We start from the raw sequence: 26,192 nt of genomic DNA on the forward strand, positions 1-26,192 counted from the left end.
AAAATATTCTTTGGCTTGAAAAAGCTAATGCTACATGGACATTAAAAATTCCTCGATCCGAAGAATAACATATGTTCAAAATCAACTTCAATTTTCTCATTGTTTATACGGTCCCGAGCAACGCCGGGTAGCCCTGATAGTCTCTCTCTCTCATATATATATGTGTGTGTTTGATCATTTTGTGTATGTCTTGCAAAGGCTTTTTTGCCGACGCTCGGGGGGGGGGATTTACTATCGCTCAGAACTGTTTATATACCCCCAAAGGGCGTAGCATCTAAATTCATTTGCGTCGACTTTTACAAAATTATTGCTATTTCAGCCCGTCTTGAGTTCATTCAGCTTTTTCGTATAAAAAGCGAAACTAATTCCAAGCTAAGGTACTGTTCCCGGCAATCACACCGGGAAACGTCCAGAAGCAATCAGCTTTGATCAATGTGGGGCCAAACTCCATATATCAGACAATTGCTATTCAATCTGGACAATGGGGAGCTGGTTTCCTCCTCCCCAACATCTTGGGGAAAAACCCAGCCAAAGTTGGGTAAACAAACCCAAAAGCTGCCTCGCAGCAAAAGTTAACTGTCACTTCTATTTGACCTCATTAATGAGGTCAAATAGAAGCAGCAGAGTTAACTTTTATTGCGGGCACGTGTCAATTCTGTTTTTATTACTTAAAAAAATTCAAACATGTTTCCGTTAGTATGTCGCAGTGGCCCAGTTGTTAACGTCGGACGATTTTTTTCACACTTGAATTTCCAACTTTGCCTCAAGGGTTCGATCCTCATACTCACCTACCAAAACTTATTGTATAGCAATCACTGCATGTGGCGATTTAAAAAAAAAAAAAAAAAAAAAAAAAAAAAACACATTTCACAGGAAATATAAATTGGAATAAATACATTGAGGACATTGCAAAGGCTGCTGCAAGAATGGTGGGCTCCCTCTATCGTGCTAAAAAACTACTCACACCCAAGAGTATTCTGTACCTCTACAAGGCTACCATTCATCCATGCATGGAGTATTGCTGCCACATCTGGGCTAGTGCATCTACCATTAGTCTCTCTCTTGGAAAGGGTCCCCCAAAAAAAAAAAAAAAAAAAAAAAAAAAAAAAAAAAAAAAAAAAAGGAGAAGAGCCTCCAATCTAATCGGTCCCAATTTATCAACTAAGCTCTAACCCCTGTCCAGTCGCGACAATGTTGCATCCCTGTGCCTGCTTTACATGTATTTTAATGGAATATGCCCTGATGAACTCATTACACTTGTGCCCCCTCGACGTACATATTTGACAAACCCGCTTAGCAACAAAATCACATCCCTTCACTGTTGAGATCCCTCAACACCAGGAAGCTTTCTAATCTAATAGTGTCTTCCCTCGAATAGCTAAACTTTGTAATTCCCTGATATGCAGAAGTTTAATGTAACGTAAACAAACATTTTGTTAATCTTTCCTAGGCATGGTGTCAATTAGTAGACCCTTACGTCCGAGTGGCAATATGCCTTGTTTGGGGAGAAGGTTTGGGGAAAAAACATTCCCTCCTTTTTATACAGAACTTTTGATAAGTAAAATGACACTATTAGCTTAGCACCAAATTCCCATCTTGCCTACAGAAGTACAGAAACACCTGAACTGGGCGAGATGAAGAAAATAAATTTTAAAAATGCCTTCTCTTCCCAATCACCTGAAATATGCAAGAGAGTACATATTTTGATAAAGAATGAAAGATCCCAGAAAAAGCTATCAATCTATGCACATAAAATAAATCTATCATCTAGGGAGTCCTCTGGAAATAATTTTTTTTTTTTTTTTGCAAGAATTTTGCTCTCAGCATGAACGCTTATTTAAAGAGAAACTTTTCATGTAGAGAAATAAAATTCTGAATGGTTATGTACGATGCAAATGCGCAATGCACTAAAATGTTGCTTTAGAAATAAAAGCATAAAAACATCAAAATCATTTTATATATCCATTTTATTTTTCTTAAATGTATATACATATGTATTTATAAATTTACAATTTTCTTTACTTTTTCCTGAACAATTGGTTCATTAGAATTTTAGCATACATTTTTTTTTTTTTTTTTGACAAAGTCGATGTATGTTTTTATTTTTGTTTGAACCAATTCTTTTAGACGTCGAATTGGAAATTGCCAGGATCTGTTTTTTTTTTTTTATTGGGGTAGGGGCAAAGTTGAGGTATGCAAGCAAAATGATGACTGTCGTGATGATCCACAACATATCAGTCCGAGCGAGTTCTTTTAAAACAGACAAGGGAGCGGGAATCGATGGCACTCGTGTGATTTTTTTAAAACTTGTCTTTCATTCAAAATAAAAATTTCAATGAGAAAATTAGAATGGAAATCAATAAAATTTTAACCTTTTTTTTCAGTAAAATGGAATGATTCAGCCAATGAAATGATTTTTTTTCTACGTCCAAATTAGTGAAAATCAATCACCGGGAAGCAAAAAAAAAAAAAAAGTTATATTAAAAAATTAGTGGTTCTTGTCCAGAATTCCCCCATATTAAAAACAAATATGATGTACGTATCTGTCATGGAACAAAAATATCATTCTAAAATTATGTAAATTGATCAGTAGTTTTATTTTTGTAAAAAAAAAAAAATTTTAAAGTAATTAATGGGAATTACAACAGAAGTTTGAATTATTATAGAGTTATTTCTCCTTTAGATTTTTTTTTGTTTTATTTTTGTCCTCAAATGGTAGGCATTACAGCTACTCTTCGAATGTGCATAAAATTTTTTTTTTTTTTTTGTTTTTTTAGAAATAAAACAACTTCATCAATTTGTGATTTTGGAAGACGATACAAATATCATTATGGTTATATACATCAGATTTTTTTACTTTTTTTTTTTTTTTTTTTTTATAATGGTCAAATTCTGAACAAGAACCAAATTGGTTCATATCTTAATTATACAAAAATTATGCAGAATGAAAAAATTTGTTAAAAATTATCAAACACTTAAAAATTACATTTCAAAATAATTTGATAATTTTTTTTTCAAGTAAAAATTAAAATTTGGAAAGAAAGGAATTTTTTTTTTCCTCATTGTTTTTTGTAGTCCTGACAAGAATGAAAGGTTAAAAGTTTTGTGTAAAAAAAATAAATAAAAATGGTGGGTGGGGAAGTATTTTTCCATGAACTCTGATTTTTGTTGCTTTTTTAATGAAATCCTCAGCCAATAAATTGGAAACGGCACTTCAACTTTTTTTTATCTGAATTAAAGAAAAGAAATTTAAATGTGAAAAAAACATTAAAATGAGTTTAGAAAAATGGCTCATTTCACCTTTTCAAAGAAACATGTCAAATACACACACACAAGGCTGAGATTCTTTATAAAAAAAAAACAAAAAAAAACCGAAAAATCAATTTAATTAAGACCCTTACACATAGGAGCCCTAATGATTTGTTCAAAGCTATCTGGATGATGAGAAACATTTTTTTTTTTTTTTAAGGCCATTTTTTTTACTTTTTGCATTAGAGATATAAAATCTTTTGCTGATGGAAGTCCATTGGATGTTAAGTCATAATGCAAACTTCTTTGCTTTGATGCTAATCTAAATTTTCCAGAATAAAAAATTCCTTCTTCAGAGCTATAAAGAATAGTTTAATTTTTTTTTTTGTTTATTGGTGAACAGGTGCCAACAATCGTCTTTGAAAACTGGATTGCATTAGTTTGTTTTACGGCATATCAACCCTTTTATATATAATTTCCGCAGTATACGTCAGAGCTTACCAGCATTCAAACACCAAGTATTTCATGTAAATACGTATTTGTATCGTTTTATTAATAAACCATGCGGCGTAAATTATTTAATTTTTATTATTTCAAAGTAGTCACTTCTAAGAGTGTTAATGCTTCTACATTTTTTTTATATCCTTGATTTGTAGAATTTAATTTGTCAGCATATATTTTGTAAATAAATAATAAACGATTCTCCCATTGAAGTCAGAGTGTAAGCAATGCATGATTCTTTTAACCATTTTTCAGAGCAAGAGACTTTGGGAAAGGTTTAAACATACAACTTATCCACTCCATGCTGAGAGGAAAACGGCAACTTTTGTTCAATTAGTCGTATACAATCGTTTTAGAGAACATTAAAATGACCAAAATTTGGTTTGAAAATCAAATGCTTCAAATAAATAAAAAAAAAAAAAAAAAAAAAAAAAAAATCCATTTCAAACATTTTACTTACATTTTTTTTTTTTGTTCAGTTTTTCGCCATTCGTTCTTTTGCGGAAAGATTCAGTCGACCACCTGATAAAAAGAAAAGTTAATTTTTAAAGATGAAAATTGAATTACAAGTCCCAAGCACAAACATGTACAATGAATAAATGAATAAATGATCATTTGTAAAATTACATCCTTTTAAGTACACAGGGATTCAAAATTGATGTACACATTTTATTGTCGTCAGCATTGTCATTTCATTATCGTCATTTCATTGTCATTTCATTATTGATTGTCGTCATTTCTGCGAAAACGAACACAGGGCATGGATTCTGCATTGCTTTATTCGAACACCATCAATCAAGACTTACATGAAAGCAGCTCATCTTTTTGTGCGAGTCATCCTTGATCTACACATTCTCCAGATCAATTTTTTTTTTTTTTAAGATTATCTCCTTTGAATTATATATATAATAAAAAAAAAAAAAAAAAAAAAAAAATAGTTGAACAAAGATTAAGCAAATTTGTCTTGACATGTTGGACAGTCAGCGCAAACTTTAAAGAAGCAGCGATTCAGTACACATGAACTTAATTGACCACTTTACTGAATTAGAGACCATATTTATAGGCGATAGATTGTTAAAGGTATAACAATAATTAACGATAATCGAATAATTAACGATTGATATCTCTTGCTTCCCTTATTTAGTCTTTTACTCCCCACATTCCAGGAGCAATGTTTCTGACAAAGGGGTTCTAGCTATATTTATCATTGGCTAGTTTTCCATTTTGAAGTGATAGGGTTTTAGCTTCTTACAGAAAGTGGTTACATGCCTTGTCTGAAGCGATAGCCAACTAACCGACAACCAACCGACGGTTGATAGTGATTAATTGACAAATTGACAATTGGTGATGGTGACGAGTTATTTATAACAAAAGCCGGTTTCAAAAAACAATGTAAATGGATTGAAAATAATGAAGTTTGATCTCATCTCGAATCCAATTGATGATGGTTTTGACGAATCTTGTATGAAGAAAATTGACAGCGATAAAGTAAGCATTGAATTTCTCGTCAGAAAAGAAATCTTGAAGTAAAAACAAATTTTGGTTGGTTGTTTTACGGCATATCAACCTTTTTCAGGTTATTTAATGCCGAATCTAGTTATTTTGAGGAACGATTTTTAATGGAGTATATATATATTTTTTTTTTTTTTTTTTTTTTTTTTTTTTAGGTCAGATTCTATTTAACCCATAGTTGGGACCCTAACAGGTACTACCATTCCGGGTCAGAGTGGACCTGGGAGCAATGCCAATTAAAGGGTGGCTCCACACTCCCCAACGCCCGCAAGGTGGGGCCTCACCATCGGATATAGTTTTAGGTCATATCCAGGACCGTTGTATAAAGGGTTCTTTTTAAATTTTTTTATAAAGGCCAATTTTTTTTAAGATTGGGGAGTATGGTGTGGGGATTGTTTTTGTCAAATAACTCTTTAATATTGTTTTCTTTGTAGAATCGATTTCTTACGGTTACAAAATCAGTACATTCAATTAATGTGTTTGATTGTGAGTGGTGTTTGACAAGGTATACAGATGGGTTGGCTTTCTTTTTTTTAGGAGATATGAGTAGGTTAAGTGAGTATGGCCTATTTTTATTCTTGTTAGTTTGACTTCTTTTCTGTTTAGTTTCGTATTTTGTTCTTGTTTTTTGATTTTTAGTATGATTTCGTGACATTTGTTGTTAGGGTGTTCATTCCAGTAAGTTTGTTATTTCTCTGTTGTATATGCATTGATACGTCTTTTTAGATCTATGTATGGAATTTTAAAATTTGCATCGATTGGAAGATTTAAGGTGTTTTTTTTTCTGCAGAATCTGCTAATTCATTACCTTTAATACCGGAATGGCTCAGTATTGAGCAGAAAAGGATATCTTTTTTACTGTTTTTTTGGAGTAATTTTGCAATTAGGGGGTTGTCCATCTTTTTATTTTTAATCACTTTTAGAGTAGATTGGGAGTCTGAAAGGATTATAAATTTGTTTTTTTTGTTATTGGCTGCGAGTTTGAGAGCTAGGATTAGAGCATGTATTTCAGCACTGAAGATTGAGATTTTGATAAATTTATGACGAGTTTATAAAAAAAAAAAAAAAATAAAAAAAAAGAATAAAAAAAAAGCACAGGTGACGAGATTTGATATCAACAATCGGAAAGTGTTCTTGCTCGTCTCACCCGGTGAACTTTGTTGTTAGAGATCTCGAAAATAGAAGTGTGCAGGACAATATTGACACTGTTAAAAGTGAAGGACAAGCATTTGTTTTGATTCGACTTTGTTAATCCGATCTGAAAACACAATGCCTCAAATCCTATTGCTAAAATCATCCATCGGCCAACAAAAAAAAGTTCAGATTTAGATTTTGGGACGTAATATCTTGGCGAGTTGTTAATGTGAACCATTTTACAAGGATAAGGGGGATGTTAAAAATAAAAATACAAACCTTTAGCAGCATCCACAAGATAAAGCATAATTGCAGCTACGAGGGCAACTAAAAAAAAAAAAAAAAAATTTATTCATCAATTTGAAAAATGAAGATTACAAAAATTTGGATTGGAGTGCTTTACCAGATTAAACCCCAACATTAAAAAAAAATTTAAACAACGCTTATACTATCAGAACAAAATTTAGTCAATAAATGGAGTTTTCAGATAAAAAAAAAAAAAAAAAGAAAAAAAAATGGTTTCAACTGATTTTTTTTTGTCAATTCTAATAAATTACAATGGTAGCTTCCAAATTATGCAGTTGAAATTACATGTATATTATTGAGAAAAAAACCCAAAAAAAACATTAATCAAAAAATTGCAGTCATCTTGTTTAAATCGAAACTGAAAATTACCTCCCTCTTGAACTCTCCTGTGTCTTCTGATTGTTTTCAAATTATATTTTTTTTTTTTATTTTCTTTAAAACAATTTTCTACCTTATCAATTTTTGGATATAATCATCTTAAAAATATGAGAAATATGTAGATACTATGGTTTACATGTGGAGTTCAGTTTTACGATTTCCGAAATTTCGACCTAATAGTGTAGAAGCGCCGAGAGATTTCTTGGTCTTCGAGCCAATTCAACTTTATGTACATATCTATTAGATTAGAAAGTTTGAATTATGTCCTTTGGCATTAATAAGGTCAAAAATGGCGACCACCATCCCCCCCCCTCCCCTCAATTTTTTTTTTTTTTTTTTTTTTTTTTCTTTTTTTTAAAACAAAATGCTGGATGGATTCACATAATTTTTTTTGGTGTACTGTCTTTTTTAATCTAACAAGTAAGTACATAAAAATTTTTGTGTTTTTTTTTTTTTTTAAATTTATGAGCAGTCTTCGATATTTGGATCAATCTGGAAAATCAAAAATTTTATATTTGATTGTTTTGTTACTTATTTTGCCAAAGTGGCATCAAGAAATAACGTGTGGAAGGTTACTCGAGGGTTATTTGCATAAAAGACGCTAGACATCAGATTTCTGGTTCCTTCTTATAAAACATCCACAGCAAGAACTCTTACTTCTTCCATGAAGAGATTTTCTTTCCTTTGTGTTAGGCAACATCAAATGGTATTTTCTTACCACTGAATTTTATTTTTTAAAATTTTTTAACAAAGGAGTTACTACTTATCAAGGCCCAGAGGCCACTCGAGGATAAGGGTTAATGAGTGTACAGTAGTCAATGGTAAAATTTTGTAATCGTTAGTAGTAGAATATTTGGTAAATTGGATTACTTAAGGGGAACGGCTCATCAAGAACTTGTTTACGTTGGACTTGAAGACGACCATATTTTAGTTAGATGGAAAGCAAGAAAGCAGAACAGAGTTCCGCAGGTGTACAGTTTTAAGAAAGAAGCTTTGTTCATAGAATCTATGTTTATGTTTAGCCACAGATAAAGAGTAGGAGAAATTATTGAGAGTGGTTTCAGTTAGACAAGTGTTTTTCTGTTTTTATATATATATATATATATATATATATATATGTGAAAGGAAAAAGTTAACAAGAAGCTAGTGCTTTTTCAATCCTTTAATTAAAAAATAATTGTTATGTTTGTTTAATACAGCCTTGCTCGTTCTGTCATGAGAATTAAATTTCCTCTTCTTGCTTCTTAATGATATAGGAGTAATAATCAGTGCTCAATTAATTGTACAGGAGTGTGTGTGTATGTATATGTTCTTTTTATTTAATTTTTTTTTCAAGCGGCTTTCTGCTCTTGTTCACAAAAATGTACTCCACCTTTGGACGTACTTGGCTCTTACACAGGTACAGAATCTACTGGAGTGGTAGAACAGTCCCACCATTTTTCCAGCAACCTTAGCAGTGGATTTGATATACGTGTTCATTTCAGATCAAGAGTAAAGGTCAGATCCAGAAGCTTGTCAAAACATGGATCCTCCCAAGATGAGAGTCAATTGATGCCAGACTAAGGATCAAAGCGTTGATGTAAAGATAGAAGTTTAGTTTTAAATGTATTAAAATTAACCAGCCACCTTTTCCCCCCACTGCTACTAAATACTTTATCCATTACGCCACATTGCATTGTAAAAATTGTACTTTTTATGAGAAGAGTAGTTCAAATAATACAATCATTTGTCATCTCAAAAAAATCACAACTATAATTCTTTTGTACGTTCTAGGATAGACCTTAGGTTTGGTTGTTTTACGACATATCAACCCTTTTTGGGTTATTTAATACCAAATTCAGTTTATATATATATATATATATATATATATATATAGTATTCATGTTGCATCCAGTTATTTTGTAGAAGGGTTTTATTCTTCAAACTTTTTGTATCTTATCACTAGTTTGTAGGGTTTGGTTTGGTTGTTTTTCCTGCAGAACACGAGTTTTGCAATGGGAGAGAGAAAAGGGTTACAGTATAAATGTTTGGTACATTAAGTTAGGAAACCAGTCAGGAAGTGAGGAAGACAGAAAGAGAAAGAGGAAATGGGAAGACGGAAAAGGTGAAAAATGTGGGTTATTTTTGTTTTTGTAGAAAATAATTAAGTTTTGCAAGAAGTAGAAAAACAAAAAGCATCAATGTTGAGTGCATTTCGTCCCAGGAAGTCAACATCTTCAAAACATTAGACTTGATGTGCAACTGCAGAGTCTTGCTGTTAAAAATTTGCAATTTTGAAAATATATCAGCTGCAGCCAACAAGGAGAACTTCATACAGACCAGACAATCTTGAGGCATAATCTTTGTGAACAGCGTAGAAGTTTTATTTACTCAAGAAAAACAGCTTGATACAAGAGAAACAACATTCACCTAGTGTTGTAGACCCGTGCTAGGAGTCACAAATAAAAGAAACCACAAGTAGTGTCAAGTGTATAAAATATATGTATTTATCATAAAGATTACAGGAGCCACTAAGAAGAAAGTGTTTGTAGCATGCGGTTAAACATGGTATGAATGTCTCCATCTAGTCTCTGAAACCAGTAGTATTCATAGGACTGGTTGATTCCACTTAGTTCTCAAATAGGGGTGATCTTTCAAAGCAAATAAGACTGGACATTGGCCAGATAAAAAAGACGTGTAACTTCAGTTAAAAATGGTCAACAGGAGAATATAACATTGCGCAACCACACGAGATGCACATCATGCGGCCTCAGCCGAGATTGAACTCATTAGATCCTTCCAGTATTCCTATCTGTCATAGCACCAAAAGGATCTTCCTTGGAGATAAACGTATCTAATTGTATCCTATCTAAGAAAGTTAACTTTTGTGATCGATTGTGAGATGATGGGTGCCTCCACAGTACAAATGATGAAACAAGTTCATCTGTGACACTTGTACAATGCCCAGCAAACTGAACACGTCTTTTACAAACTGAGGTTGATACTCTTGGTAAGTCTCCATATATTATTTCTAGATTTGGGTGGTTTCGCCATGAGATATTGAGTACTCTTCTCAAAAGACGATCCAAACGATGCTGTTGTTTTGTTGAAATGGTCCGTTTTTTTTTTGTTTTGTTAAGATGCACAATGCAGTCGTACAAGAGGCACAACGCATTGCGCAGTAATATGAAACGAAGATTTCTACACAAAGTTTAAAACTATTGTACGTTCATATTTATAAGACATTTTAAATGGACGAAGATGATATTGGATTTTTGGCATTTCTTGTACAAATAAATTGTTGAATGAAAAGAAAAGTCTTTATACTTACTGCATAACCAAACAAGGAAGAAAATCTCCAAGAGTAAATAACCTTTGGAGTCAACGATGAGACCAGCAATGTAGGAAATGAGGGCAAGACCTAAATTTTGAATTGCTTGCATTCTGGAAAAAGAGAAAGGAATGGAGAAACTAAGAATTATTTCATTGTGTCGTAATATTTAGACGCAGGTGTAAAAATAAGATTAGAATCGGAAATTTCGATACAAGATTTAAATTAAAAGTCAATTGAAAAATTCATAGGTTTAGTTTACATCATATCAATCATCTATAGACTATTTAATCTATATAAATAAAACAGTAGATGTATGTGTGTGAAAATATTTAACCGATAAACTCAACTACTGGTCACATGACACTGAAATTAACAGGAAATACTAATCATACATCATGGTTTATAATCTGTTTGGATGGATTTGCCGACCATATTTCTGTTAATTTTGTGCATGCGCAAATTCATTCATAGTTTGAAGTGGTTTAATTTTAATCTTATCTGTCGATAGCTCAAATAGTACGGAATGCAGTAGGAACACTAAATGTTTTAGTTTTGATTTTAGCTGATGGCTCTTAAAGTCATTTTGTTCTGCAACTTTTAAAACAGTATTATATATTAGACACAATATTCAATAGAGAATCGGCTCGTTAATAAATACAAAATGAATTATACGTAATATTTATTTAAGCTCATTTTACGACTGGGCAAGGTCAATCACTCCTCACTAATGCTGAATAAAAAAAAAAAAAAAAAAAAAAATCAATCACAGAAATACTTTAGTCTTTGGCATCAGTAATCTTCCTTATTCTCAACGTAAATTACTTAAAGGCCGTCAAGAATTTAGGGTTTCCTTATTTGGAGGAGAGATATTTTTTGGAATGGGCAAATTTTGAAGAAATATTTTCAGTGAAGTTTTAGTTCCTTTATATGAAGAAACAAGATATGAAAAACAATAAAAAATTAATTAACGCTTGTTTTCCAAACGAATATGCTAATTAGTTAATCTTCATGTAGTCGCTTGCATATTCATGACTGAGTATATTAAGGTTTATGTTTCTGAATTTTTGAGATGAGGATGGGTTATTCATATTATTTGGATTTCTTCGGACTACTATTCTCATCTTGAGTGAGATTTTCACAACGTTTGAGTCGATGTAATCTCCGACCTTCAGGTGTATCTTGTCAAACTCAGGAATGTTTCTGTTGAACTCGGGAATTTGGGCAGGATTTTGAGTGGAACTATTTACTTCACAGGAGTACCATGTTCTTGTTCAATCAGCCATGACTGAATAGAGATCCTAAGTAATTCGCAACTGTATTTTTTTGGTTGCCCGCACTGAGGATTGAACCTTCAAGAGAAGGTCACTTTTTACAATTGATTTTTTTTGACCTCCACATTTTGGCCAAGTTTCAGGAAAATCTAATGGATGGATCAAACACTATAGGGCAAAAATGTGTCATTTTTGGCCATTTTGACCTCTTTTGAGCCCCTGGTGATGCCGAATCCCAGTGTAAATGGATAACTGTGCAGTTTCAGGCCTTAACACATTTATATTTGAGTTGACCACTGTGAAAAACCACTATATAGTCAAACATATCAAGTTTTTGTTGAGAAATATGAAAAAAGACCCACAAAAAGAGGCATTTTTAGCACTAAAAGTCCCTGGGGTCGCGAACCAGAATTTTGCCAAGGTCACCCATACTATTAAGAACAATAGGCTCCACATTTTGGCTACGTTTCAAAAAAATCTAATGGATGGATCAAAAGTTACGGGGCAAAACGTGTCATTTTTGGCCATTTTGACCTCTTGAGCTCCTGGAGGCACAACGGGAATTTTTGTAAAAAATTTTTTTTACTGTGCACATCTATTTTATGAAATACAATTTGTGGCAAAATTTCAGGAAAAACTAATGGACGGTTATCTGGCAATCGTCTGGAACAACGGACGCACAGAAGCCAATGAAAACATGAGTCCCTCTCCGAAATCGGGGGGGGGGGGGGACCAGAAAAAAAAAAAAAATGTAAGCATGACACAATAGTATACACCCTATCATATTAATATAGATTATTTAAAGTTGATTTATTTAATTTTTAATTCAATTTATATTCAATTATCAGACTACACGAGTTGCCTTTAAAAACTTAAATTTAAGTTGTGAGAGTTATTTCCCCCTTTAAGCTATTTTCCGTATGATTTTCATAGACGAAAATTAATGCATTTTATGCTTCCATAAATCCGATATGATCCACTTTCATGAAAATCGTAAGTTAAAATATTCGGTGTATCTTAAATATTATGGGACTAAACCCTCCACTTTCAAACATTTTTTCAACCTGGCAACGCCGGGTATATACAGCTAGTAGGTATATAGATTTGTGAGAAGAGCAATATACTCACACTCCGTATGCAGTTCCAAGTTGATGTTCTGGAATGACCAAAGAGACGAGGGGCCAAAGGGCGCTGGCCAAAATGGAATAGGCGATACCCATAAAAGACTGAAAAAAATAAATAAATAAAAAAAATAAAAAAAAAGTTTAAAATTTTCTAAAGATGTGGTTAAACAAAATGTTTAAAAAATTTAGGTGCTTTTCAAGAAAAGCCAATAAAAAAAGTGAAAAATATACAAGAAATAAATGTTACCAAAGGCAGGATAAGTTACTCTTCTACCTACCTGGATAAGTTGTGTTTTAACTTATTTTAAAGTGTTTTTTAAATTAAAAATGAAGTGTAAAGTCTGCCTAGTTAGAACAAAAAACTAAATACTGGTCTCATTTGAACTATAGTTCAATCTTGAGAATTGCTCAAAAATCAAAATACTTGTAAAACATTACATTTTTGCACAATTGGTTACATTTATTGGATGTATTTCTATCAGTATTTTGTTTAATTTTCGACTTTTGAGCGATTATTGAGGTTCAACTACGGCTTTTATGAGACCACGATTTTGTTTTAAAATATTTTTTCTAATATTTGAATAAAGAAATATTTTTCCTTTTACTGTAATGCATCTACATTTTTTTTCAAAATTTTTTTTTTGTAAGCGAGACACGAGGGTAGGTTGCATTGATCTAACAGGGTAGCAGTCCATGGTCAATAACTGAAACTGCTAAAGAAGAACTGTAAAGGCATACAGCAAGAGGAGTGAGGGGAGGAGTGACCAATAAAAGAGGGAGAGAAGAGAGCACAGACAACAGATGGCTACTACAGAGCTCTCGCAACCAAACACCACCAACATCTGTGGCAACTGCAACAGAGTTTGCCAATCGAGGATAAGCTTGCACAATCACAGCAGATGCTGCAATTCCGCAACAAACTAATCTGAAACGCAGAATTTCATTGTCTCGAGACGGAGGGATGCCAACAATAAGTGAAGCTTACTGTTTGTAAATAAACTAGCAGCTCCAGCACTGTAAAAGCAACGGGCGAATGTTTATTTAATGGACATTCGGCGACGTCGTTTACGAGCATTGATCCATGGCCCAGTGGTTAGACCTGCTAACTATCAACGCAATAGTTGTAGGTTCAATTCACGGCTGGGGAAAGGTGCTACTCCAGCCGCACTGATAAGTTGTCATAACGAAACAGTACTGTATGCGGATGATATATATATATATATATATATATATATATATATATATATATATATGTGTGTGTGTAGATCGTCATAATGACTAGATCACTGATTGACGTTAAAAGCATTTAAAAAGAATAAATGTTTAATTTCAACTATCTCTCGTGGTTGTCGATAGCCGAATGGTTCGGGTACTTGCTAATGAAGCCAGACATGACTTCTGTTGCCAGAGTTCGAATCTCTGGCGTTAATCGTGACACCCTGCACTGATGAAACACGAAAGGATGAAACACTAGTGTCTGTAGGTATTTGTTATAGTAAATAATTTTATATATATATATATATATATATATATATATATCTCTCTGACTGTCCATTCCACTTTACTTCGGAAACCACTGCGGCAACCTGGCTGAATTTTGTATGAACCTTTGTTATGCTAAGGTGCAGCAAACTAAATATTATCATATCCATTCAATGAACAGTTAGTGATTAATAGGAATCAGTTGCCAAAATACATTTACTCTAGAAGTTTTCTTAGAAACTACTGGGCTAATCTGGCCGAAATTTTGCATAGATCCTAGCTATTATAAGGTGCAGCAGTAATATACATCTTTTAATGTATATATTCAATAAAATTGTTTTTAAAAAATCACATTTAAACTTAATAAAAATAGATGTGCATTTTAGGGCTATATATCATCAGTGAACAATTCCAGTACCACAAGTATATTTATATAACATTCATATTGTTTTATTGGTTGTATGGTACATCTTACACATGTTTCATTGAATGACACAGATTGACCAAACAATAAATCAGAGAATCATATAAATCCATAAGCAAATTTTTTTTTTTTTTTTAATATATATAAAGGTTTTATCTATAAATACCCAATAAGTTTTCCTTTTCCACCTATGGTCCTTTTTCTTATGGATTTATATGGGTCTTTGATGAGGAGTTGTTTACCATTCAATGAAACATGTGTAAGATGCACCATACAACCAATAAAATATGAATGCTATATAAATATACTTGTGGTATTGGAATTGTTCTCTCTCTCTCACACACACAGCAGTGGAGACAGTTCAAACAGCAGAGGGCTGCAAAAGAGCTCTCACAACCAGACATTTATCTACAGCATTCACTGGAAAGAGGGCCTCAGGTGATTAGCAATAAACTAAATCTTCTGGCAGCTAACGTCAGTAGCCAGACAATTCAAAATGCGGCGTTCCCTCTTTCTCATGTTAAGAATGGCTTTCTAGATAGGTAGGGGAGGAGTTGGGATTTCACATTGTGTGTGTGGGGGGGGGGGCAGCCACTTGAACTGCATCCCCTAATATGGTTTGTAAAATAAAATACCCTGCAACGTACCATAGCAACATACGGATTCAAAAACGTGAAACCCATCACTGCATGACATCCAAGGGTGACGCTGATGCCGATAATGATCCAGTAAATATTCCTGCCAAATTTGTCGACACAAATTCCAAAAATCGGAGACGCAGCAGCCGAGATGATGTACACGATGCTGGAAAGGTGGAAAAAAAAAAAAATAACTATTAAAATAACAATTAGAAAAAGCAAAAAGAAATGTAGAGCTATACTTGAGCCTCCATCAGAGAGCCTCAAAGATGCATGTGCCAGGATTCTTATTGGCCGGTCGGGATTCTAGTGTAGTTGAGTTATTAGCCACCGTCTACAATTTACATACATAATATAAACACAAATACAGACATAATATACATGCAACTCATCGTGTAATGTAGTACATGCTTACACATGCGTCAACATGTAGACACTCGGGTCCCAACATGTTGTAGACTCAGTCGCAAGGAACAGAAGACAAGTTATAACTAGGGCTGTGACAATAGAATATTCCTTTCATTGTTTTGACACAGTTAGACACTTAATCAACCAAGAACCACATCCGTCTATACAAAAACATAAGATTAACAGATATAGCCTCAAGAGTCAAAAGAATGAAAAGAATATGCTGTTGTCACATCACTTTTTTTGTTCTACAACATTTATTTCCGGGTACTTTCCCCCTGACTAAAACGTGATCATGCATCTTCTGTGTCCTCTTGAACGTCTTCTATCTGTGCACACATTCTTTTTTAGTCTTTTTCTTTACCATGCCGTCACTTTGCACACTGTTCAGCATTTGCATACAGCCGCCGTCCACGCTCTGTTGCAGTCGGACGTAAGTGTATTGTTGGGGTTCCCCTCACCAATCGACATCCAAGCTAAGCCTTTCGTCTCTTAAATTCAAGATCTCAGATAAGACTTACTGATTCTTGTGTTGGACTGTCCACCCAAATCTATTTTCTTTATTTTTTTAAGTGGAGAGGGGACACTAATCAGTAATATCACATGGTGGCCTATAGATTTTTTTTTTTTTTTTTTTTTAAATCTAATGACCAACCCTTTTTAAATCTAATGACCAACCCTTTTTAAATCTAATGACCAACCCTTCTGTTGAATTTTGTCCAACCGAGTCCATTTTATTTAATTTGTTTTTCCCCTATCCCCCCCCTTCTACTTTCGTGTACTCATTTTTCTCTTGTTCCCTATTCCTCTCCCTACACAACTGCCTGAAAGTCTACATTTACTGGGAACCAGATACGCCAACTCCTCATCTTTCCAAACTCTCCATCTTAACCCTCCGGCTAACCCAACGTCATCACTTAAGGTCAATGAATCAGTTGACTTTATATCACCATTCATTTCCTAGCTAATCTCCCCCAGTAGTCCTACATGGAGGTGGTGGGGAGGTGAGACATTCTATAATGATATGATTCGAGAAGTGATTTTGCCATGATTATTCTCATTACGACCAATTATTGTTCTCTCCTCGACAGCCAGTGTCCACTGAATATATTTTCTCTCCATCAAAAATAAGATGTGTCCAGTTTTCTCCCTGCAACTTCCATAGGAAATTGAAGATGTCCGCTTTCTTTCTCATGCTTTTGAATTCTTTATCTTTAGTGTCTGGTGGTTATGACTATGTTACTTTGTAAAAGCATCTTTTCATTCTTATTAATTTCCTAGCTACTCTTTTTCAGTGGTTCTCGCTACAAAGGCATTAAGTCTAATGTTGTATGAAATCAAACAAGTGACGGTTGAGAACATGTGTTGCAGGTGTAATGTTGTCCAGGGGAACCAACACATTCAGTCGCAAAGAACTTGAACTTTTTTTTTGCTATACGACATTTCCTCATTTTCCTGCCACGCAGCGATTTTCTCATTACAGCTGTGATGGTTTTCTCAAATGAGCTCTTTTCTTTTTATAATCTTTTCCTTTACCGCGACGTCATTTTGCTCAGGACTTGGTACGATACATATGAAGAGAAAATATGAGAATGATACGATGAATGTATAATGTGAGGCGTAAAAACAGGTTTAAATCTGATCTCAAAGGAAAATTAAATCTGGACAGTATAGGGAAATGTGCGCAGAACAGCAGACTATGTTGGTATGATCACGTTGAAAGACTGGATCAGAATGGTTGGGTTAGTAGACGTAGAACAGTGGAGGTAACAGGTTCAGTTTACAGGGGAAGGTCATGGAAAGAAGTGGAAGTGATAAGAACGGTTTTGAATTGAAAGCCATGTTTAATTTCAGAAGAGATTTTGGTGGGTAGCTAATCTGTACAAGTCTTGAACAGTAAAAATTTTTCAGACAAAAAGCAAGATTCCTTCTCATATGGACACGAAAAATTATGTGTAGAAATTCTAAAATATCCAGTATGTTTTATGGAGCTATTCTGGTTTCTGATTGGTTGCTAGCAGAGTGTGATTTCATTTCTATTGCCAGTGTCTATAAATAGAACCTTCCAATTTTCTTTCATCATACCAGTTTTATTGTATCAAAAACATTGCAACAAATGAACTTTATGGAAAGATGAAAAGTTAAGACCTGGCCAGAGATAGAATTTGATTTCCAAAGAAATCTAAAAGACATCCAACTTGTGGCAACATGTGAAAGACGACATAGCAACAAAGAACACAAATCACTTGATTACAGATTGGGATAATTCAATTGGGATTATTCAGATGTACAAGCATTTTAAATGGAGTCACAATGTTGTATACTTTAAACACTTAGGAAAAAATATGGGGGAGGGGATAATGTTATTACATTGTTTAAAAATGTGGCAACCCAAAGGCTACCTTTTCATTAGCTACTTATACCAAGAGACGTAGAGGAGGGTGCCACTCCTTTTCCAGGACTACACCACTTACCCCTGATCCTCACCTTAAGATGCTGAATGCTTTAACAAAAAGGGGGTAAACTAGAGATAACTTAAGAAAAAATAAATAAAAAATAAATAAAAAATAAATTTAAAAAAAAAAAAAGTTTTTAGTACAACTCTACCAGATATTGAACTCTGGTCCTCCAACTCATTAGTGAACACAACATTATGTCGAACGGGCATATTGCATGCATATAAATCCATTCAGAGGTAGTTGAGAAAATCATTCTTACCTGTTGACACTGTGCGCATCGTTGGGTTTAAAGTTGAATTTATTTTCAAAAAAGAGACTAAAAAATACAATAAGAAAATTAATGTTATTAAAAATAAATACTGAATATATTAAACATTTAAAAATAAAAATGCGTAATATTTCTTAATTATATTAAAATTATATTTCATTTTTAAAAATAATGAATTTAACATTGTTTTTAATTGAACAAGACAAAATTAAATTCAAATACAATTTTAAATATCTTTGGAATATAAACAACGAAAACTACTTTATTTTTAAATATAAACAAAAACTAGTTTTATTTTTGGTTTTCTGATAGACAAATCTTTACTTATATATAAAAAGTGTGTGCACACGAGTCCATTCCTATGGACTCCAAAAACGGTTGTGCTGATTTTTATAAAATTTCACAAACATGCTTTCTTGTTAGTGTTCAGTAAGTTTTGTGAGTATTGAATAAAGTTTATTACAAGTGCATTTGAGAAGTTTTATCACCGTTCAAGCAGAAAGGCCTCCGTATATAAAATCAACAGTAGGTTCTTTGATAAGATAGAAACCTTCATTTCGAACATGACTATTTAGGGCACAATTGAACCATGATATTCGACTTCAATTTTAAACTATTAGCCATTATATAAAATAATTTGATAAAAAAAAAATCAATAGGTTGCAATGTAGACTACAATATATTGTAAACTGCGAGAGAGAATGTGAAGTTTCCTCCAGGTGCAACGCAGTGGGTCTCCAACTAGAGCAGGCAATCAAAAATACTAGAGCTATAAATATTTCTTAAAATGTACCACTATAACACAAACCAACTTACGATGTACATACATGTAATGGCAAAGCAACTATTCAGTCGATAAATTGAAAAATGAACAAAATATATAGCAAGTAATTTTCAAACATTTTAAAATTTAATTTTCTACAGAGCTGTATAGTTTTAAAATTCTGCAACTAATTTTTGTTGTTTTCAAAATTTATGAAAATAACAAATTTTGTTTTTGAGGGAATTGCTAATATTAAGCTTAAAAGATAGTTACAAAAAAGTTAAAAACAGTAAAATGCTTCCATATCACTAACCTTAAGTTCAAGGTCAGTTGCTAGTTGAATTCTTGTATACAGTTGGTAATAGTTAGTGTCTGTGTGTGACACACACACTTCCCAGTCATAAATATGCATAAATATAATATTTTAATTAATGCTAAAATCTTATTGCATTAGATACATATTCCTTAACCCCCCTCCCCCCCCCCGAGATGTTCATGCAAGTATTATATTTTTAACATAAAGAAGCCGTCATATGAACACTGCACGCTTGCGCAGTCATGAGAGTTGACAAACATAAAAATCAGACCCCCCCCCCCCCCGTACCAATTTTTCAATTTTGACTCCTTAAGCAGACATCTTTTTCAGGATGAAAAATCGATTAGAAAGTTTTTTTACATGCCTGAATATCCTATATACAAAATTTAAAGTCTGCAGATCAAAAATTTGTTGAGTATATAGGTTGAGAAGTGTCCTCACTAGGGCTATGACAACAGCATATTCTTTTCATTGTTTTTACTCTCGAGTATATATCTGACACAGTTAGGCACAAGTAATCAACCGAGGATCACATCACTGTACATAAACACATAAGATATCAATGGATATATACCAGAAAAATATACCCAAGCATCAAAACAAGAGAAAAGAATATGCTGTTGCCATAGCCCTAGTCCTCACATACTCTTACATATATTTTATTTCATGACTTAACTATACAGCACAATTGTCAAAGACAATCAATTTCTACAAAATTTGACAATTTGGATTCCTGTTCTAATCTCGAGTATTATTCTCACTTTATTACCACCGTAACTTCTGACCTTTTGAATTTTATTTGGTGCAGTATTTGTTATGCGACAATGACCGATGGCATCAACGATAAAGTAGTAGATAAAATGCAATTTAAATGAACTCTTCTGGAGGTTGAGGGTTCAATTCTCAGTGTTACAATATTAAGAATTCAATTGAGAATTACTTAAGACTTCTACCCAGTCATGATTGATGGAACAAGAGCATGCTACCCCCATAGATTAAATAAAAGGTTCCATGCAAAATGTCCATGGATAAGAATTGATGAGCAAAAATAAAGTCAAATCTAAGGGGGAAAAAAAATAAACTGACCCCCCCCCCCAAAAAAAAAAAAAAAAAAAAAAAAAAAAAAAACTGGAACAAAAATAAACTGGAAAAAAAAAAAAAAAAAACTGGAAAAAAATAAAATAAATAAACCCGGAAAAAAAAAAATAAATAAATAAATAAATAGATAAAAAATAAAATAAAAAATAACCCCCTCCCCAAAAAAATAAAAATAAACCGGAAAAAAAGTTTTAAATATAAAAATTTAAACAAAGAAAAACAATAACAAAATGAAAAACATTTACTCACAGGCCTAAAGCGATGAATGGGAAAACTGTAACATAATATGCCACACAGATGATCGTCATTAACCACATGGTAAGAGGGAAGTCTTTTACATCCTTAAGATTGACAATTTCCTCTGAAAATAGAATTTAAAAGGTTTGAAATCTTCAGTTTGATTTACACTCAGAATTGAAAATCATTTAACTGAATATGTACAAAAAAAAAAAAAAAAAATTCCACAAAACATTTATCATTCAGAAAATTTAAATCTCACAATTTTTTTACCATTAAAATTTACATTTCAAAATGCACGTTAACAGATTGTTTGCACAAATTTCCCTTTTTGAAACTTTATTTAAAAGTACCTTTAAATCTATTAAATACATTTATAACAGACAGAAAGGAAAATAAACACAGGAAGAAAGTTTTTAAGTGGCATGTTATTGGTTTTGTTCGGATCAACAAACATCTTCAGAAAAAGTTTTGTATTTTCATATTAAGACAAATGGAACTGATCAAATCTTAATTTTTTATTATTTCTTCATGAGTTTAAATGTTTTCCTTTGTCTTTCATACATTCTGTCTCCATGATATTTATTGTGTATTTTATCCTCATATATAAAGAAAATAAAAGCATGTTGAGAGAAGGACATAATGTTCCTCGTTTAATCCTGAGCAACGTCAGGTTTTCCTGTTAATATAAAATTTGAAAGAATATTTGTATGTCAAGCCATCACAGATGCCTTGCATACCCTGCGTTTCAAGGGGTTTGGCCATGTACAATGTCACACCTCATACATCAAGGTTATTAAGCATTTGAATATCTCGGGCATTAAAGAGTGTGGTAGACCACAACACTAGCTCTCGCACTATAAACCTAACTCCAACCCGTCCCATCACCACAATGTTGCATCTATTTGTTTTTGTTAACCAGTAATGAAATGTGTGCCAACAAATTTGTAGCACCTGTGCATCCATAGACATAGATTCCTCCGACTAACCTTACAAGCAGCAAAATCCTGCCCCATTACCGTAGAGATCCCTAGATACCAAAAAGCCTTCTACATTAATTTCTTCATCCAAACTGCTAGATTTTGGAATACCCTTCTGGTCTCTTGCTTCCCTGACTGTACTGACATGCAGAAGTTCTAGTGTAATGTAAACGGACATCTTGCTGCTCAACTCCCTACATAGCATCCTTGTAGATATAGCCCCAAATAATAGCCCCCTTATGTCAAAGTTTGATCTTCTAGCCATCATGTTTTGAATTTCATTTTCTGTGCTTCAAAAAAGTGGATTTCTATTAATTCTTACACGTGCGTATGATAGAGCGCTTACCCACTGAACTGGACGATACAATATCTTCAACAAATGGAGACTGTGCCGAACTACACAATGGCAAGCAAAGAAAACAAAAAAGGTATTATCTAAAAAAAATTCTGACGAGGGTTTTGTTATAAGCCAAAAATTAGAAAAATGAATGAATGTGTTTTTTTTTTTGTTTTTTTTTAAATAATGTCGCATGTGTCTGACCTAACTAGGTTTTGAATTTCGTTTTATCCGTGCTTCTAAAAAGTGGATTTCTATTAATTAGGAAAAGTTATCCAATATGCCCCAAATGAGATGGCCGCATTGGATAACTTTATCTAATGTTTACATATTAAAAGTGTGTATTTCTCAATACATTTTAACTAGAAAATATTCTTAATGTAATATTTATAAAAACAAAAACAAAAAATTCATGTCTACACAATTTCTTTCTCGCAGTCCACTCCTGCCAAAATTTAGTGACTTTGTCAAAGTTACTTCTTTTTAATTAGTGACTGGACCCCCCCCCCCCCAGGCAAAATCTGCACGTTAAGGGTCAAAGAATGAATCTTTTTTCTTGTTTATTTAATCAATTTTAAATATTATCCATCCTGGACAATTCTGATCAAAAAAATATACCAACTTTGTGGATGTTTGATTTGTAGTCTGACTTTCAACTGGACTTGCACACAGACAACGGCTCTTTATATAAGGCCAATAGCCATGAGTCGCGTGCTCTTGTGTAATGAATGAATGCGTGAATGTAGGACTGACATGAAATTCTTAAAGATAAACTAAAATGACCGAAAAATGTGCTGAAATGACTTAAATAAATAAAAAGTAAATGACTTACAATGATTTTAATGAACTTAAGGATGAATTGAATGACCTTAAAGACTTGAATGCTTAAAAAATAACTGGAATCCTTCAAAAACAACTTGAATGATCTGGAGAATGACTTGAATGGCTTTGAGACTGACTGGTTGTAAAGTGGGTGATCATTTTACATTAAATTAATACAGAAAAGTGATCCCCCCACTTTATATCACAAGTACAGCATGTAGTAAGAACAGATACTACCCTTTGATCTTGTTTATATATTTTATTGAGAAAGAAAAATTGAACATAAAAAACGTACAAAAAATTAAATTCAACAAAATTAGGCACAAGGTCCTATAAGAAATTGGGAGGGGGAGGGTACAGGGTCTTTTTGACTATGTAACAGATGAGACTTTGAAGTCTTACTCTTGACTGGCAACATTTACCAAAATACCTCAATCACTCTGGATCCTAATCTAACTAATAACCCCAGCGTTCAATGTAAAATTTAACTATGTACAATTTGTATATTCATTTCTGTATGTTGTGTGTGCATTTTTTTTTTTTTTGTGTGTGTGTGTGTGTATGTGTGAGAAAATAAAGTTCGATTTCATTAGAAAGAGTTCTTGAATTAATTGGCATAAAATGTTCGTGGAGTGGGAAAAAACTAATGAAAATGTTCATTTCAAAAATAAGGAAAAAACTACTAATGTGTTGTTATTACGGACAGACCGACAGAGTGACTTATAGGGTCGCTTGCACGCGACTAATAATATAAGATTACAAATAGAGACATTTTAATTTTTTTTTTTTTTAGATATAGAACTATTATTCCACATGAATCTGTAAACCATCCATTAAAATTCACCCTTACCAGATGTTTTTCTGTTTTTCAAAATTTTTTCAGCTCGTCTGTCGAAGTAAGAAAGGGCGAAAGCACAAGCAAGTGAAATAAGACAAGATGTTCCACCAACTGAAAAAAAAAAAAAATAAAATAATTTCAGTATTACCTCATCAATTTTGAGTTTCACCAGAAATTTCTGAACATCAGCAAACTTTAAATAGAAAACTTACATTGTTTTTTTTTCTAACACGTTATTTAAATCCATGTTAGAAACATCTGTAGAACTATTCTTTATTCACATATTTCCTTTTTATATATACCAGTCCTTATTTAAGAAGCTCAATGTAACTACAGAGCATAGAATGAATAAATGACAAAAGTTTATATTCCAAATTTTCATGACATTGACCATCTTACAATTTATTCCTTCAATTCAGTTGACATTTACACTTCTTGACAGTATCTGTTTCGTAACACAAAAACATTCACTTAAATTATTACATCAATCAATGAATCTATTTTGCCCTTAACTCAGAAATAGCAACTACCAATTCACCAAAAGTAAATAAAATGCGTTTGGGCATGATTAAAAAAATCCGAAAATCGGAAAAGGAGCTGCAATGACTTTATTTGCTTACATTATGCCATTTTGAGGTGTGTCAACTGAAAGGAATAAATTGTAAGATGGTCAACATCATGAAATTTGGAATATAGACTTGTCATTCATTATATATATATATATATATATATATATATATATATATATATATATATATATATATACATATATATACACACACACACACAAAGTTAGAAAAGCATTTCATCCAAGGCATGAAAATTGTTAAACAAAATGTTTTTACTATAGGCTTTAAAAATAAAGGTACAAGATTCAATTTGAAATTTATTTATCTTCAAAGTATACTTTTATACATTTTACAAAGGTATTAAATTTTTATACCTTACTTTGTAAAATGTATAAAAGTGCACTTTGAAGATAAATAAATTTCAAATTGAATCTTGTACCTTTTATTTTTAAAGCCTATAGTAAAAACATTTTGTTTAACAATTTTCATGCCTTGGATGAAATACTTTTCTAACTTGTATCGTATCTTTAAGATTATATTTTATTTAATTCATTAATTTGGATTAAAAAAAAAAAAAAAAAAAAAAAAGAAAAAAGATGAATGTGATTTTGTATGTATTTATAAAAACTCTCCTACTCTATTTCAGATTGTATTTCTCACACCAGAACTCATTTTTGCAACCCCCTCTTTGTATTATTACAGGTCTGAATATTCCGTTTCAGTTTGTAATTCTCACACCACAACTTTTTTGCAACTCCCTCTTTGTCATACATGTCTGAATAATAAGAAAATCTGAATTTTTTTAACAAAAACTTTAAAATAACTTTTTTAGATTAAATTTTTTAAAAACTTCTTTCAGAATAGAAAATCTTTACAATTTAATAAGGAACATATTTCATATAGGTTTCATTAAAAATATTCAGTAGATAACGAGAAAAATAGAGATGAAAATTTCAAAAGGACTGTATAACTGGTTACACTCACTAGCAGTCCTCGCTAGCGAAAAACTTATTGTTATTCTATTATCATTATTTAAAACATTTTGTGTCCTGCACTTTCACGAGAGGACTAATATAAATAAATACATACTGAATATCAAGTGCTTCTTAAACAGTGAATTTTCTATTATTTTAACATAATTGTTACCATAAGCAACAAAAATTACTTTTCTATGTACCTTTATGATTTTTTGTCTTATAAAATGTTTGAATCTTTTTTTTTTTTTTTTTTTAAATTAAAATTTTGTTCAAATACCATTAGAGCTACATTCTGAGAAATTTTAGATATTAATAAAAACCAGTAACTTACCAATCAGCAAAGTTAAACCAAGGCCTTTGTATCCGGGATTGTTCACCGTGAACATATCGTAGAAAATACCCATGATATTCATATTTACAGTACTGCCCTAAAACGATAAAAATCAAAATTGGAATGAATTATCTCCCTTTAACATGAAAAGAAGTCTTATTAGATGAAGGTTTCTGAGATGACTTGAATTTATAAAACTATATGTTGGCCAAAAGTAAGGAGAAGCATTTTTCCAACTTTGGCAAATGACGAGTGCACCATTCCTTTAGCAAATCATTTTAGGTATAGCCACATCGACAAAATAAAAGAGTTCTTGGGTTTTTAGATGTAGAACAGTTAAGGTAGCAGGGTTAGTTCACAGCATAAGGCCAAGGAAAATAAGGAAATGATAAGGATGGACAAGAAAGGATGTCTTTCTAGCAGCTCCTGCCCAGATGCGGCAATAATAACCCATCCT

The 26,192-nt window shown here is 32.5% G+C and overlaps 1 protein-coding gene across 1 annotated transcript in view; it reads right to left on the minus strand.

The window, feature by feature from the left end:
- Window positions 1-2,096: 2,096 nt before the first annotated feature.
- Window positions 2,097-26,192, minus strand: part of LOC145296128 (lysosomal dipeptide transporter MFSD1-like) — a 68,919-nt gene continuing 44,823 nt past the window's right edge. Inside the window, exons 5-14 of the mRNA XM_080142284.1 lie at window positions 25,736-25,832; window positions 23,871-23,969; window positions 20,894-21,005; window positions 18,459-18,515; window positions 15,342-15,498; window positions 12,793-12,890; window positions 10,391-10,503; window positions 6,676-6,723; window positions 4,211-4,272; window positions 2,097-3,229 (exon numbers count right to left, since the gene is read on the minus strand). Coding sequence (XP_079998410.1) covers window positions 4,226-4,272; window positions 6,676-6,723; window positions 10,391-10,503; window positions 12,793-12,890; window positions 15,342-15,498; window positions 18,459-18,515; window positions 20,894-21,005; window positions 23,871-23,969; window positions 25,736-25,832 — 828 coding nt within the window. The 3' untranslated portion in view covers window positions 2,097-3,229; window positions 4,211-4,225. The remainder of the gene's footprint in view (window positions 3,230-4,210; window positions 4,273-6,675; window positions 6,724-10,390; window positions 10,504-12,792; window positions 12,891-15,341; window positions 15,499-18,458; window positions 18,516-20,893; window positions 21,006-23,870; window positions 23,970-25,735; window positions 25,833-26,192) is intronic.

The sequence above is a fragment of the Euprymna scolopes genome, chromosome 16 (assembly GCF_053919585.1).
Source record: "Euprymna scolopes isolate OS-2025 chromosome 16, ASM5391958v1, whole genome shotgun sequence".
Classification (NCBI taxonomy): Eukaryota; Metazoa; Mollusca; class Cephalopoda; order Sepiida; family Sepiolidae; genus Euprymna; species Euprymna scolopes.